Source organism: Quercus robur, chromosome 7 (assembly GCF_932294415.1).
Source record: "Quercus robur chromosome 7, dhQueRobu3.1, whole genome shotgun sequence".
Classification (NCBI taxonomy): domain Eukaryota; kingdom Viridiplantae; phylum Streptophyta; class Magnoliopsida; order Fagales; family Fagaceae; genus Quercus; species Quercus robur.
In genome coordinates, this window is record NC_065540.1 from 48,981,663 (window position 1) to 48,995,415 (window position 13,753).

General features: G+C 37.3%; 2 protein-coding genes across 3 annotated transcripts in view; both read left to right on the forward strand.

Annotated features, from left to right (window-relative positions):
* Nucleotides 1–13,753, forward strand: part of LOC126693754 (glutathione S-transferase zeta class-like) — a 31,761-nt gene that overhangs the window by 4,018 nt on the left and 13,990 nt on the right. Inside the window, exons 8-11 of one of the 2 annotated variants that reach the window (XM_050389877.1) lie at nt 1,068–1,129; nt 2,107–2,166; nt 2,772–2,899; nt 3,441–3,719. In XM_050389877.1, the coding sequence (XP_050245834.1) occupies nt 1,068–1,129; nt 2,107–2,166; nt 2,772–2,882 (233 nt within the window). In that variant the 3' untranslated portion in view covers nt 2,883–2,899; nt 3,441–3,719. Of the gene's footprint in view, nt 1–1,067; nt 1,130–2,106; nt 2,167–2,771; nt 2,900–3,440; nt 3,720–13,753 lie in introns of those variants that run through there. The other variant, XM_050389878.1, reaches the window with a different exon arrangement.
* Nucleotides 1–13,753, forward strand: part of LOC126693755 (glutathione S-transferase zeta class-like) — a 31,754-nt gene that overhangs the window by 4,011 nt on the left and 13,990 nt on the right. The window lies entirely within an intron of this gene.

The window sequence follows — 13,753 nt, forward strand, 5'->3', positions numbered from 1 at the left end:
TGCTGCTGGGAAATATTGGAAGAAGTCAAGGATGGCAGATGCAACATAGAGTTTGTTGCGGGATCCGGAGAGGTAGACAAGACATGGTTCCTTGTTGGAGTAGGAGCTTGGAGGGCTTAGGTACAGAGGGTAGATTAGGCTTGGAGGGTCTCTTGCTTATCCATGTATTTCAACTGATTGCTTAGTGGATCGATTACCGCTTGGAGGGCGATGGAGAGGTTTTTCGCTGAGTTCTTCGGTTTCCTCTTTGATAACACGTCTCGGTGTTATCTATGTTTACATCTCTCTTCCCTACTCTTGTTCATTTCATTTTACTGTTGTGTTGCTTTAAATATGGATTAAAGTAGCTTTCGTGCTTATATGTTTGTGTTTACACTATTTCGCACTTAGTATTAAGTTAGTGTAAAATCAACCAAGCCGTAATTCAAATTGGGGGTCTAAATAAGCTCTTGTGTTTTCACACATTTTGAGCTTTCACGCATATAGAAATTTAGCAAGATGTAAGTGAAGTTATCTAATGGTATTTTTCAAACATACGTGCACTATAAAGTTACAAGCTGAGAAATTTGTCCTTCCATGAGCTATTTAGGAGATGAAGCTAACTAATGATATTGGATCATGATTTTAATTATCTGTATCAGTTCCAAACTCCCTCCATGGTCCGTGGTTAACAAGATTAGCAAATAACTTTGGCACATTGTCAATAGACTGGATACTAATTTCTTTTGTAAGTTCAATAGAGCTTACTACAAATGGACACTCAATTGGAGTAAGGAAGACATGTTAAGTAGACAATTGACTCTTGATCTGGTGGAGGGATTATACATGTTTGTTTGTTTGGACAATCAGATTAGTGTTCATATCTCCCAAAAAAATCATCCAAATAGTTTGGGGGAAAACAAGGGCTTGTATAATTTTATTTTCATGGATTGTCTTGATCTTTTTAACAACTGGGTTCCTCTCCCTGGAAATTCCAGTCACATGTGAACTTTTTGTGCCACTATGGGATGGTTTCTGCTCCTTAATGGCTTTAGGCTTATTTTGATTATTATTTGCATTTGTTTCAGCACTCGAGAGGCTTTTAAAAGACTATGCTGGAAGATTTGCTACTGGAGATGAAGTTTACCTGGTTTGGTTTCCTGCATCATCTGTGTCTGTGCCTGCAAACTTTCATATACGATATGCTGCACTGTGTGCAAACATTTGAAGAGTCAGGGTTTTTGAAGTTTCTACCAATGTTTTACAGCTGTTACAAATGCTTTTCCCTTTTTCTCTATCTACATTGAATGTACAAGGTGCCTAACCGTATACACATAATCATGCACCCTAAATCTATTGAAACTAAATTTAAAATTGATCACTGCATAAAGAAAGACTAAAAGAATGGCCATCGCTATGAATTTTCATTTTACTACCAAAATGTTCCAATATTGGTAGGGGCTCCGGCTTTGCTAAGGAAGTCGTCAACCATCCTGAAGTTGGTCTATCTTCTACAACCAAACAAAGATTTTCTTTTGCTAGCTTGTAAATCTATTACAACCTTAAGTATTGAGACCAACTGACAGCAGAACACAATATAAAATAGCAGAACCCACTTCTCAATCTTTAAGATTGCAATCTGAAGATGGTTCTTCTCCCAAACCCAAACCATGGATTATGAGACATGAAGGCTCTAAGCACTAAGTTTTTGACTTAAGTATATAAATATACATAATTGTGCTGAAGTCAGTATTTTGATGCAGGGAATGTGATGTGCTTCTGTTTAGGCTAGATTGAATTTGGGAATACATTCTAATCACATGCTATGTCACATGGGACATATGAAATACAGCCCTGAAGCTTAGCTGGCCATGTGCCATGTCACTCCCTCGTGCCATGTCACCATACCATGTCAACATCTTCCATGTATTGCATTAGACTCGCATCTTCCATGTATTAAATTAGACTCTTGCATCAGTCTTATACTCTACACGTATTAGTTTCACAGTGCATGACATGCTAGAATTTCACTTCCTAAAATACTACATAACAGCAGCTTGCATGGATTTAGTTTATGAGTTAAGGTGTTTCTCTTAACGTAATGTAATGCATTGCAATTTTTTGCAGGCAGATTTGTTTCTAGCTCCTCAGATTCATGCAGCAATTAAAAGGTTCAATGTTGACATGGTAGTGCTCATTCTATAATTAATGTGCCAGTTACATTTGATTTGTCGAAAGCATATATAATTTATATTAATGGGAAAAACGTTGCAGTCTTGAGTCTTGTAACAATTATTTTTCCTTCAGAAAAACCACTAACAAAAGATAAAGATTAGGGGTAGATTTTCAATGTTCTCATTACATATATTAACTTTATCTTCAAACTGCTTTAATGCCAAATTGTTCTTTGACCTCAGCCATCAAGAGTTTGTGGAATTACAGTAGTTAAAAAAAATTTATGACCTTGTATAGTCTTCTTCTGTCAGTGAAAATCTTGCTTCTGGTCTGAGATGTATGAATTTCTGCATCCTCAAGCTAGAATTGTTGCTATGGATATTTTTGGATTTATTAGTTATGCATTGGTTGCCCCATTTGTTGCTTCTTCTACCTTGTTTAATGATTATACAGCTACAAACTCTCTCTCTCTCTCTCTCTCCCTCTCTCTCTGACACACATGCAGAGAAATATGCATGATAGCACCTATATTTAGTAATCTTGAAATTTAGGGCCTACTTTAAAATTCATTTCTGTATCTGCTGACAGGTTTCTCCTTTTTTTTTTTTTTTTTGAAGACTCAGTTCCCTCTCTTATCCAGATTGAATGAGGCATACAATGAGATACCGGCTTTCCAAGATGCTATGCCAGAAAAGCAGCCAGATTCTCCTCTGGCAAGTGCTAGTTAAACCAATGGGTTGAAAAGGTACGTAGAAACATCGTAGAAATCAGAAATTATTAGACATTTCTTATTAATTAGGTGTGTCTAGAATGTTTGTTATATATATATATATAGACACACACACATGCACATGTGGCCGATCCTAACTAATCTGTTCAAGATTTATTTCAACCCTAAATTTGGGATTAAGGTTTTGATGTTATTGTAGTATATATGAGTTAGGTTCAGCATTGGGTGATGTGACCTCCACGACCATCGAGCTTGCTAAATATCAAAATTAAGAACTATCTCATCTAAAAAATGGTCAAAATTATGGTAAAAAATGTTTGATAAGCATATGGAGGACATGTAATCCAATGTTAGACATGAGAAAACATTAATTAACCTAATTGAAAGTTTTGAAGTGATGTAATATTGCAAAAAGAGACACCAACACCATTTGTAACTCGAACCACAACAATACCGCACACATCCTAGAACAAAGGGCTATATATATATATACACACACATATATGAATTTTATTGAAATTGTTTTAAGATTTTGCTTCCAATCTCAAAATTACAGCATAAAGTGCCACTGCTAGATGATCAAGCTTCGAGATAGAGGCATATTTGTATAAAGATAAAGGTGCTGTGATGAAGGTTGTCACCTCATGGAACGTAGTGGAATAATGTGAATAATAATAGATGTTGAGCTGATACATACAATAAATGGTTTGGTTACCTGTTTGAAGTTCCTTGAAGTTCAGTTTGCTTTTGTATCCACTAAAATTATAGTTTTGTTTACCTGTGTGTTTTCTTCCTATTGTATACCAATAAAATATCATATTTCTAGCAGAAAAAATGTGTTAGGACTTCCTTAGAAACTCTTTTACAGTTCATTTAATAACGAAATAAAAATCTGCAGTAACAAGTTTAGATGTAGACATTGTCCTTCGAAAGGATGAGACGTACCAGTTGGCTAGAAAGACCAGTAAACTAAAAAAGACTGGAGCTTTTATTTCAATTTTTTTTTTTTTTTTATAAATAATTTGTGAGAGGCTTATTTGACTATCCACAATTGGGAACGAAATTATCTACTTGCATTTGAGAAACGATGGTTAGAGAGTAGTGAGCTGAAGTGCCTCATTCATTCAATTTGTATAATGCGAGTCTTTCCCTCCAGGAGACGGTTATTTTTATTTTTATTTTTTGTGGTGGGGGGGGGGGGGGGGGGGGGGGGGGGGGGCGGGGGGGGTTGTCTCTGAAAAAAGATCTATATTAAAATGAAAAAGAGAATTATGAAACAGAAACTTGAGTTTACAGAAAACTGGATACAAGTTACAACATTAAGAAGCGAGGTGGTAAAATCCGATGAAAGTACAGGATCATGTACATTGCTTGGGCATGACCAATGGCATGTCTTTCTAATGCCATGCAGGTGCCTACACATGGCAGGCTGGTGGTTGCACTTAGGCATAGTATGGCAAGCTGCCATGGCTGCTACTTCAATGTTGACAACTTTGAGGGAAGATGGTGCCTATAAACAATTAAACATGCATCAGAAATTGTTCAAATAGTAAGCAATTTCAGCGTGCTTGAAAACAATGATACATAATAAGCGAACCAACATGACAGGTTAATTGGCTTTTTGCATATTTTTTGGTCATCCAAGCTAATGCTAGGCTTGACTTGGTCAGCATTTTTTCTTCCTCATTTTTGTACTACTTGTGCTTCCCATATTACTGGCAGTGATTAGTTTATAATCAGAGCAGGGCATTTCGCTTAGCTTCCCAAACGTCTTTTCGTAGAAGTGCCTGAGCTCTGACCTAATCAGAGGAGATATTAAGTAGCAAAATTAGTTGACAAGAATTACAAAAATGTTAAAAGAAAAATATGAAGAAGATAGTATTTGATATGGAATTATACTATTCTTATAGGAAAATTTTTAGGTACTTTCAGAGTATGGAAAAATAGTGCTCCCTCCTCTTATATTCATGGTAGATTTCAACGTGAATTTAATGAGTGGACTCCACTATGAATGTGAGAGGAGAGAATATCATTCTCTGTACTCGGAGAATACCTAAGAATTATTCATTGTGTTATATATATACACACCAGTATGCCAAGAATTGAAATGGCGCATACTTCCCATATACATGTTCAATATCTCTCTATACCGTTTGAACCGTGGAATTTCTCACATGGACATGCATTAAGAAAACGTCAATCATATTCATATGTTTAGTTTTTCAACGATAGGGGTGGAATTTCTCCATGCATTAAGAAAACGTCAATCATATTCATACGTTTAGTTTTTCAACGGTAGTGGTGGAATTTCTCGCATGGACCTGCGTTAAGAAAACGTCAATCATATTCATATGTTTAGTTTTTCAACGGTAGTAATGACAAAAGCATGCGGAAGAACCAAAAGGGTACCTTTCTTAGATGCCGAATAGTTTCAGAATCTGTTGGAATGACATGGTAATATCCCATGCACATAAGCCCATTGGCACATGTAAAAGTACCAAATTCACCAATTTCTTTCAACTGTTTAGCCAACTTATCGTAGTTGCTGGATTTGGCAAAGCTTGCTCCTTTACTGGCCTCCTCAAGTTGTGTTAGTTGAATCCTGCCTTCAACAATATCCGGGGCAAGTTTCAAAATGCGACTTGCGCTATACCCAAGATTGCATCTTGAAGCCAGAAAGCCTTTATCAAGGTTTGCTAATTCTGTTGGGCTAGGAAAATTTCCAATGGTATCATAGTCAGAAGCAATGTTGTGTGGTTCATCCGCAGCCTGACAAGTTTTGCAGTTTAGACACGAATAATCATCATCATCATCGCGTACAATATCAGCAGGAACACAGTCTGCTTTGATAGACCCAGAATTTGTAAAATTCGTTGAAACCTTGGGCTCTTGTGGTATGAGTGTGTTGGGAATGAAGTGGTTCTAATCAGGTTTTAGGGTATTAATGTTGGTACTTGCAGCAGCAGCTGCAGAATCAGCCACAAATAACAGACTGGATGATTGAGGCCGCAGTTCCAACTGAAGCTCACAAAGTGCTCTAGCCATGCTTAAAGTCCTGGACCACCTATTGAAGTCTTATTAGTGTTAGCTTAGCTAATCTAGTGGTCTAGTTACTAAAAGAAAAAAGACTAGTGATTTTGAAGTTTTTACTCTTTTTGTCAGAAGAGTCATATTTATGGTCCAAGTTATATCAGAGGAGTGTATATTTTGGTTTCTAAAATTGGGAATAGTAGTAGTAGATGATTTGGGGGGGGGGGGGGAGGAATGGTTACTATTATATCATTTTTGGTAAAGTGTGAGATATGAGTTAGTGCTACTACTTATTAGTACTTACATAGTAGAGGTCATTAATCGACACGAATGGAAGGCATAATGTCAAACAGTTGGCAGGTATGGGAAATGAAAGCATACATTTATCTATAGCAAAATGGAAGTAGTTAAATAAGAGAGAGAGAAACTGATTGGCAGTTGCAGAGGAGCATGCACATGACCATGTCTTCTGAAAGTTCAATAAGTGTGTAAAACATCTTGAATGTTTAGACCCATAATTTACAAATTACCAATTCAAGCTTATTATCAAACAATTAATGTGCGGAATATGAACATAATCATATAACAGAATTGATAAACAATCTAAGACCAAATAAAATCACATTCACGGTAGAAATTAAATGGTAAAGATTAAGGGAAGAGAGATGCAAACGCAAGGACAACACACGATATGTTATTGAAGAGGAAACTAAAGCCCTCGGCATAAAACCTCTCCGCTGCCCTCCAAACGGTAAATAATCCACTAAAGAATGTAGTTGGGATACATGAACAGCAGAAGATTCTCCAAGCCTAATCTACCCAGTGTACCTAAGCCCTCCAAGCTGCTACTCCAACGAGGTTACGCTGAACTTATTTCTTCTTTAGCTTACCAGATTCCGCTATAGCTCATAGCATCAACCAATATGAGATTGGTCCCTTCCTAACTGCTTCCCAAGCACCAAATGGCCTTCTCACAGATGTGGGTATGGTGAGAAAATGTTTTGGTAATGAACCTTTTAAGGATGTAACAATGGAAATGGTGAGAGTAAAGGAATTTGAAGAGTCTCTATGTGAAGATTGTGGATGAGTCAATCTTGTTTTTCTTTAGAGTTTCTCCCTCAATATTCTCTCTAGAAGCTCTCTTCATTTCATGGGTATAAAGAGTATTTATACTGGAGTGAGAATGAAATGCGAAGAGTCAGGTTTTTCAAAACAGAGCTAGCTGGCAACTTGATTGAGTCGCGACTTCAAGCCACGAGCAAACAGAATTGCCAGATTGAACTTTTTGTCCTGTAGTGCTTCAGCTAGCGTGACTGTTCATCTTCTCTGCATGCTTCACTCGTGTGCATCATCTGGCGGCTTGCCAACCACGAGTTCCAGTCGCGAGTCTCTGCTTCATTGCACAATCTTGAGCATTTCTTCACACTCTCTCACACATTACCCTTACATGATTTCCACCCAAACACAGGGTTACTAATTGTTAAATTATAAGCAAATTTGGCACGGAATAAAACCAACAAGATGGTTGATTAATTTCAACCTTACAATCTCCCTCTTTGGCTATTCCGTGACAATATCCTAAAACAAACTTTAGACTTAACATGTGAGTTGGGAATAGTTGAACAAAACTCACTCACACCTAACTGTAGAATCTGTGAAGCTCTTGAATCATAAGAACAAGTATCTTCTGAAACACAACAACACAACTTGATCATTGTATGCAGAAAACTTGTAATGCAAATGAAATAAGCACAATGCGATCAAGCAAAATGGAATAAAGCAATAAACCATGGCTTGACCATACAAGCAATCACTATAGAATAATGACGACAATGCTTATTCACATATGGAATGAACATCCGGACATGCAAGCTAATAAGCTTAAATGTAATGTATCATTTGCATGTCCAACACTCAACCAATGCACACAACATGTATGCATCTAGGAACAAGATCCTACTAGGGCACAAGAGTGAGAGTTCTTAAAGTAATGCATGACAAAACAACAAGTACTATGCAACAAGGCATATGAACAAACCATAAAAGCCAACAAAGTAATGGAAACAAACCCTAAAAGCTTACAAAAGCAACATGGGTACAAATTCCAAAGTACAAAATAAATTGAATATAAGCTTTATAAACTTTAACCAATGTATCACAAGTTTTAAATGAAGAATTAAAACATATTCACAAAAGTTTAAACCAAACAATTAACCAAAGTATAGCAAACCCATAAATGTATTAGCAACTCCCCCTGTCATTATGCACATATGCACACTATCAGCTTCTTCTTGAGTTGCACTCCCAACTCCCCTTTACTGTACGCTATCTACCATCTCCCCCTTTTTGGCACGAATAGCTAAAGACCGTCCTCTAGTTTTTGCTGAATAGCATCAAATTGTGTCTCAATTGTTGTGAGACGCATTTGCACTTGGTTGTTGGTGGAGTAGAGAAGCCGTTCTAATTCGAAAATCCACTGGGACACACTCTCAATCAAAGTGCTGAACCTGTCAGCTTGATGGCTAGGAGGTGCAGATGGTGTGCTAGTGGTTTGCATCTCAGAAGGAATGGGAGAAATAGTCTCAGTATGCACCGGCATAGCTGAACCTTGACCAAATGATGTGGTACGAAGGAAAGGTTCACTCTTCGATGCTTTGGAAGAATGACTTTTACTGGCTTGAAGAGAAAACATAGGCAGTGGACGAAGATGATCCATTTTCTTCCCATCTGTTGGTGGACTTACTCCTTCAAGAATCATGATCTTCATAACAAGACTGCAAAAGGGAATACATGATCGTGTTGCTGATCGAGCCGCAGTTTTCCCAATGATCTGAAAGATGTAGGCACATATGTCAATTGGAGTTCCAGTGATGAGATCACATAGGAACTGAGCTCTTCCAAGGTTGATGAATGCAGTGTTTGAGAGTGGATACAAGTTAAAGAACATGATCAACTTGAGAGTATTCAATTTAGGTGCAAACTTGGCAGTGCCTATAGATGTGCCTTTGCTCGAGACTTCATGATCAGACCCGAGAACTTGAAGAATGTCTTGTATTTGTGGCTGTCTATCATCATACGGAGTGATGTCTACATTTGCTGGTCTAGTGATGCAAAGAACCTTTGCAATGTAGTATGGATTGATGGAGAACTCTTTTCTGCGTACCCAATACTTTAGTTCAACCCAGTATATCTAGCATTTGAGCAGAACTCTTTGACTAATTCATCAATTGGGTCCTCAAAGTTCCTGAACAGATCAGCCCAGTCTTTTGCTTCAAAGATCCTTGGAATAAAGGTAGTTCCCAAGGAGTCAAATTTGACCACTCGTTCCACTACAGTAGGAGCATTCTGAAAGATACTAGAGTGTGTATGTGAATCAAGAGGAGTCTTGAATCTTTCCCTATTTGAGTCTTGAGTCGAACAGTGAGTTCGTTTTGAAACAGGGGATGATGGAATATCAATTACAATGTCTTTTCCTTGAGAGGAACGGCGAGACATCTACAAAAGAATAGTCACACAGTAAAGAACCACGTGCAAAAACCACAAGACACAAACATTAACTTGATTAGATCCAAGTTAGTTAATGAAATAAGTGTAGATTGAAATATAGAAAGAGATAGCACACAAATGTGGTAAATGGAACAAGAATGCAACATTTTAGCATGAGAAATATTGGTGTGTGAGGTGTGTAGGCACAATGTAGTCCATGAAAACCCCAGAAACACAAGTAATTGCCATTGAGACAGATTACAACAAGCATGAAATGCATAGTACCATATAGTATAGAGCAGATAGCACGCTCAAAACATTACAGATCATTAAACTCACTCAAAACAGAAATACAATTATGATAACAATAAAATGTAGCAACTTGAAAGCATAAACAATAAGACCCATACATTCAAACTCAACAAAAATAATCCAACCCATGATCGGAACCCCAAGAAACCCTATATTGAAAACAACTCACAAATTCAAGAAAAAATGCTCAAAAAGATGAAATAAGTAGTGAGAGAGAGAAAACCCATACCTTTTTCTTGAAGATTTGAAGTTGAAATGAAGCAAAAATGGAGGTTTCCGAGAGTGACATGGTGAGTTTGAGAGAGGTTTAAGTGAGGAAGATAATGAATAGTCACAAAATGTTCGAGGGAAAACTGACCTTGAAACGCAAAACACGTGTTTTTCGCAACTAAATCAAATCGCGAGCAAGTCGCCAAGGTCAGTTGCTAGAACACTCAAAACATAAATTTTGAAAAATTTGTCTAAGTGTTTTTCGCAACTGGAAGTTCTACTTGCAAGGGAGTCGCGAGGTAAGCCACGAAAATCTCTGTGTACCCCACATGACTGGAACCTCCACCCACAAACAAGTCGCCTCATTGAACCGTGAAAAACATAAAGACCCAAAATTTGAAAAATATTCTAAGTATTTTTCGCGACTGGGACATTGACCCGCCAGTGAGCTGCGAAAAATCTCTGTATGGGCTCGCGACTAGGACATGCGACCGGACCAACCTGTGATTAAGTCACCAGAAACAGGGTTACATTGTTTTTGAAGATTTTGACAATTTTTGCAAAAAGAAAATACTTTCCAAAAACAACTAAAACACTGAAAAATCTTTTTGTGTTTGATTAACAAAGATTGAGTATGTGAAAACACATTTAAACAAGTACAATCACACAGATGAATATGACATTCATTGAATATTGACATGTGTGATGTGTGTGGATATCAACAATGAGATAGTCCTTAGTCAAATGTGAAGTTTCAATGATCAATTCAACCAAGCCATACACAATTAGCACTAGATAATATGACCTATCTCAATTATAGAAATATGCATATATGACCTCCCACAAAACTTGATTACATAATTTTGAAGCTTTTCATTTGGCTTCATATTCATCATAACATTTGATCTTTTTGAATCATAACATCTCATTTTGAGATTGATGCCTGAAATTTTTAACATTTCAATTGATAAGCAAGCCTTTGGCTTTTTGGGAATCATACATTTTATTTTTAGGTCGCTTTCCCTTTTTCCTAGTCAAATACTAGTATGTGCGACAGGCTTTTGTAGCTCAATATCTCTTTTCATTTGGAGATTTACATTTGGTGAACTCTTTTAAGCAAAAACAATAAAGTAAATGAGTGGGAAGATATATAAGCGCAAGTCTATGCATGCCTCAAGAACGTTAAAACCATTCACTAATCATTCATGGTAAGTTTGAAGATCTATTTACAACAGTCACATAGATGTTAAGATTTCTCCCACAATAATATAAGTGCATAGGGAACAAGTTATGCTCGTAGATGCACAAGGCCATTAGTACAAAGGTACAAGGCAAAACATGCTTTGAGACAAAACTCAACAAAGTCGATCAAACTTTTTGATTGTCTACTTTTTATGTGTTTTTGGATTTTTGACCAAAAAAAAATATATATAATGATCAAAACTAGCAATGTAAAAACATTTAAAGTAAAAGCAAACAAACAACCAATTATCAACTCAAACAAACAACAAGCACACAACCAAACATAGTCATACAACATAGGAAGTATTAATGCATGGACATATTGTAGTGCTTATACATGAGTACCCTTCTTCACCCACACGTCACGTGCGTTTGGGGTGATATCCCTATAGGATTGGGTACGAGAGTTAGGACTTTCAAACCTTCTAGTGAAACTTTCCAAGCAGTTGGTGAATGCACCAATCATCTTCATCACGTCCATCATTCCGGGATCACCATTTCGATCTCTTGATGGCTTAACAGCCTAAGTCCTCTTGTCATTTCTTGGCCTTTGATCACTTGCATTCCTCAATGCTCTCAGCTTATGACAATTGGGTTGGGTGTGCCCTTGAAGTCCGCAGTGATGACACACATGGTTCGTTCTAGGACCTCTTTGCGATCGTGGAAGAGATTTTACTCTGGCTGTAGACCTGACCAGAGATTGATTATGGGGCTTGTTCAACACCCGCTGGTCAGCCACATTCTTCTTCTTCTCACCCCTTGTCTTCTCCATAATAGGGGCAACTACAACCGGCACTTTGACCTTCACAAACTTCACTTCTTTGGACATATTCACAGCTGAACTACTTTCTCCAGTGTATCCTAATCCAGTTTTGTCGGAGAAAGTCTTTTGAGAGGAAAGGACATCATCAAGCTTCTTTGTGGATACTCGCTCTATCTTGGCATTTGCTTGAACCGCCTCATGCTCAAGGAATTTCACCTTGGTGTAAGCTTCGGTTAGCTTACCATTTAGCGTTTCTATCTCACACTTGGCCTCCTTATATCTCACTAGGAGACTTCTATAGTCCTCCTTAGCTTTCTTCATCTTTTTCACAACTGCCTTGGCCACCCTTGCATATTCTCCCGACTTCTTAAGGAGTGAATTGTAGTTCTCTTGAAGACCAGCTGTATCTTCATCTTCTTCAGCATCTGATTCTTCTACAATTCCCATGGATTCCTCATCACTGTGCTCCCCAAGCTCTTACACAAGCAAATTCAAGTCCTCTGAAGATCAACATGAGTAATAGTCATGAACACTGAGAAATTCCCTTTTTCATCACAGCTATCCTCCGAATCAGATGTGGAAGAATCTGAGTCACTGAGAGTGGTGGCATATGCCTTACCCTTCGATCTCAAATAATTAGGACGTTCCTTTTTGAAATGGCCATGTCCATTACATTCAAAACAAGTGACTCATTGAGTAGATTGGGACTCCTTCCCTTCTCTCTTTTTGAAGTCATTCTTCTCCTTTCTAGAACTTGTGAATTTTCCTTTATCACCAAATTTCCCACCATTCTTGAACTTCAGAAATTTGCGAAAATTCTTTGCAAGGTAAGCAACATCTTTTTCAACAACATCCTCATCCGATGAGTTGTGTGCTTCCACCCTTTCATTTATAGTCTTAAGAGCAAGGGATTTGCTCTTTCTTTGGTTTGGCAATGAAAGCTCATATTTTAGGCTATCTTTGTTTATTTTGAGTCTTTATTTTTTTTTTCTTGGTACATTATTGCCAGTAACCCATTTAAGCCTATTATTCTAGCTATTATTTCTCAAACCCTTTACCAAGTATTCCAAGAATGAGTGCAATCAAATTATCTTATTGTGATAAAATAGTTGGAAGAAAAGGACTCAAGAAAAAAAGATTCACAATCAAAAAGGGAGAAAAATGTTGAAAAAAAAGGAGTATATGAAAGAGGAAGAAATTTAGAATGAATTTGTTGAAGTTTTGAAGGAAAAGAACCAACAATGTGGCTCACGCCCATATTGGAGTCGAGGAGGCATTTGAAGTAGTAGTTTGGAAGGTTTCAAGTAGGCATTTAGCGATTCACTCAAGAGATTGATGAGTATTGCCAATGTCAAGCCTTGGGATATTAGTTTAACTAGTTAGTTCCTTGAAGTGAGAAATATAATGGCCAAGTGTCACCCACTTTGTTGCTAGTCAATTGCTTTACTACATAGTACAAAGTTCTTGAGGGGTGAGGAGGCAAGGGTTGGGGTGCAAGTCTCTGGGTGAGAGTTTTACACACATATACATTTAGATTAAATTAGAGTAGAATTTCTATCTTGTATAAAAAAAGAAAAAAAGAAAAAGAAAAAAAAAAGGTACACCATAAATACCCTTCATGGTTTTCTATTACAAGACAATCTAAAAGGTCGTAAAAGGATTAACTATTTAAACATGTATTAAACTCTAAATTTCTTATTCAACTATAAGAAACTTTACTAATAACTGAAACCCACATACACACACATGTATATAACATAAGCTCAACCTGAGATTTTGCGATTTGGGTTGTTTAGCGCTCTCCAAGCTCGACATGTGACAAAATC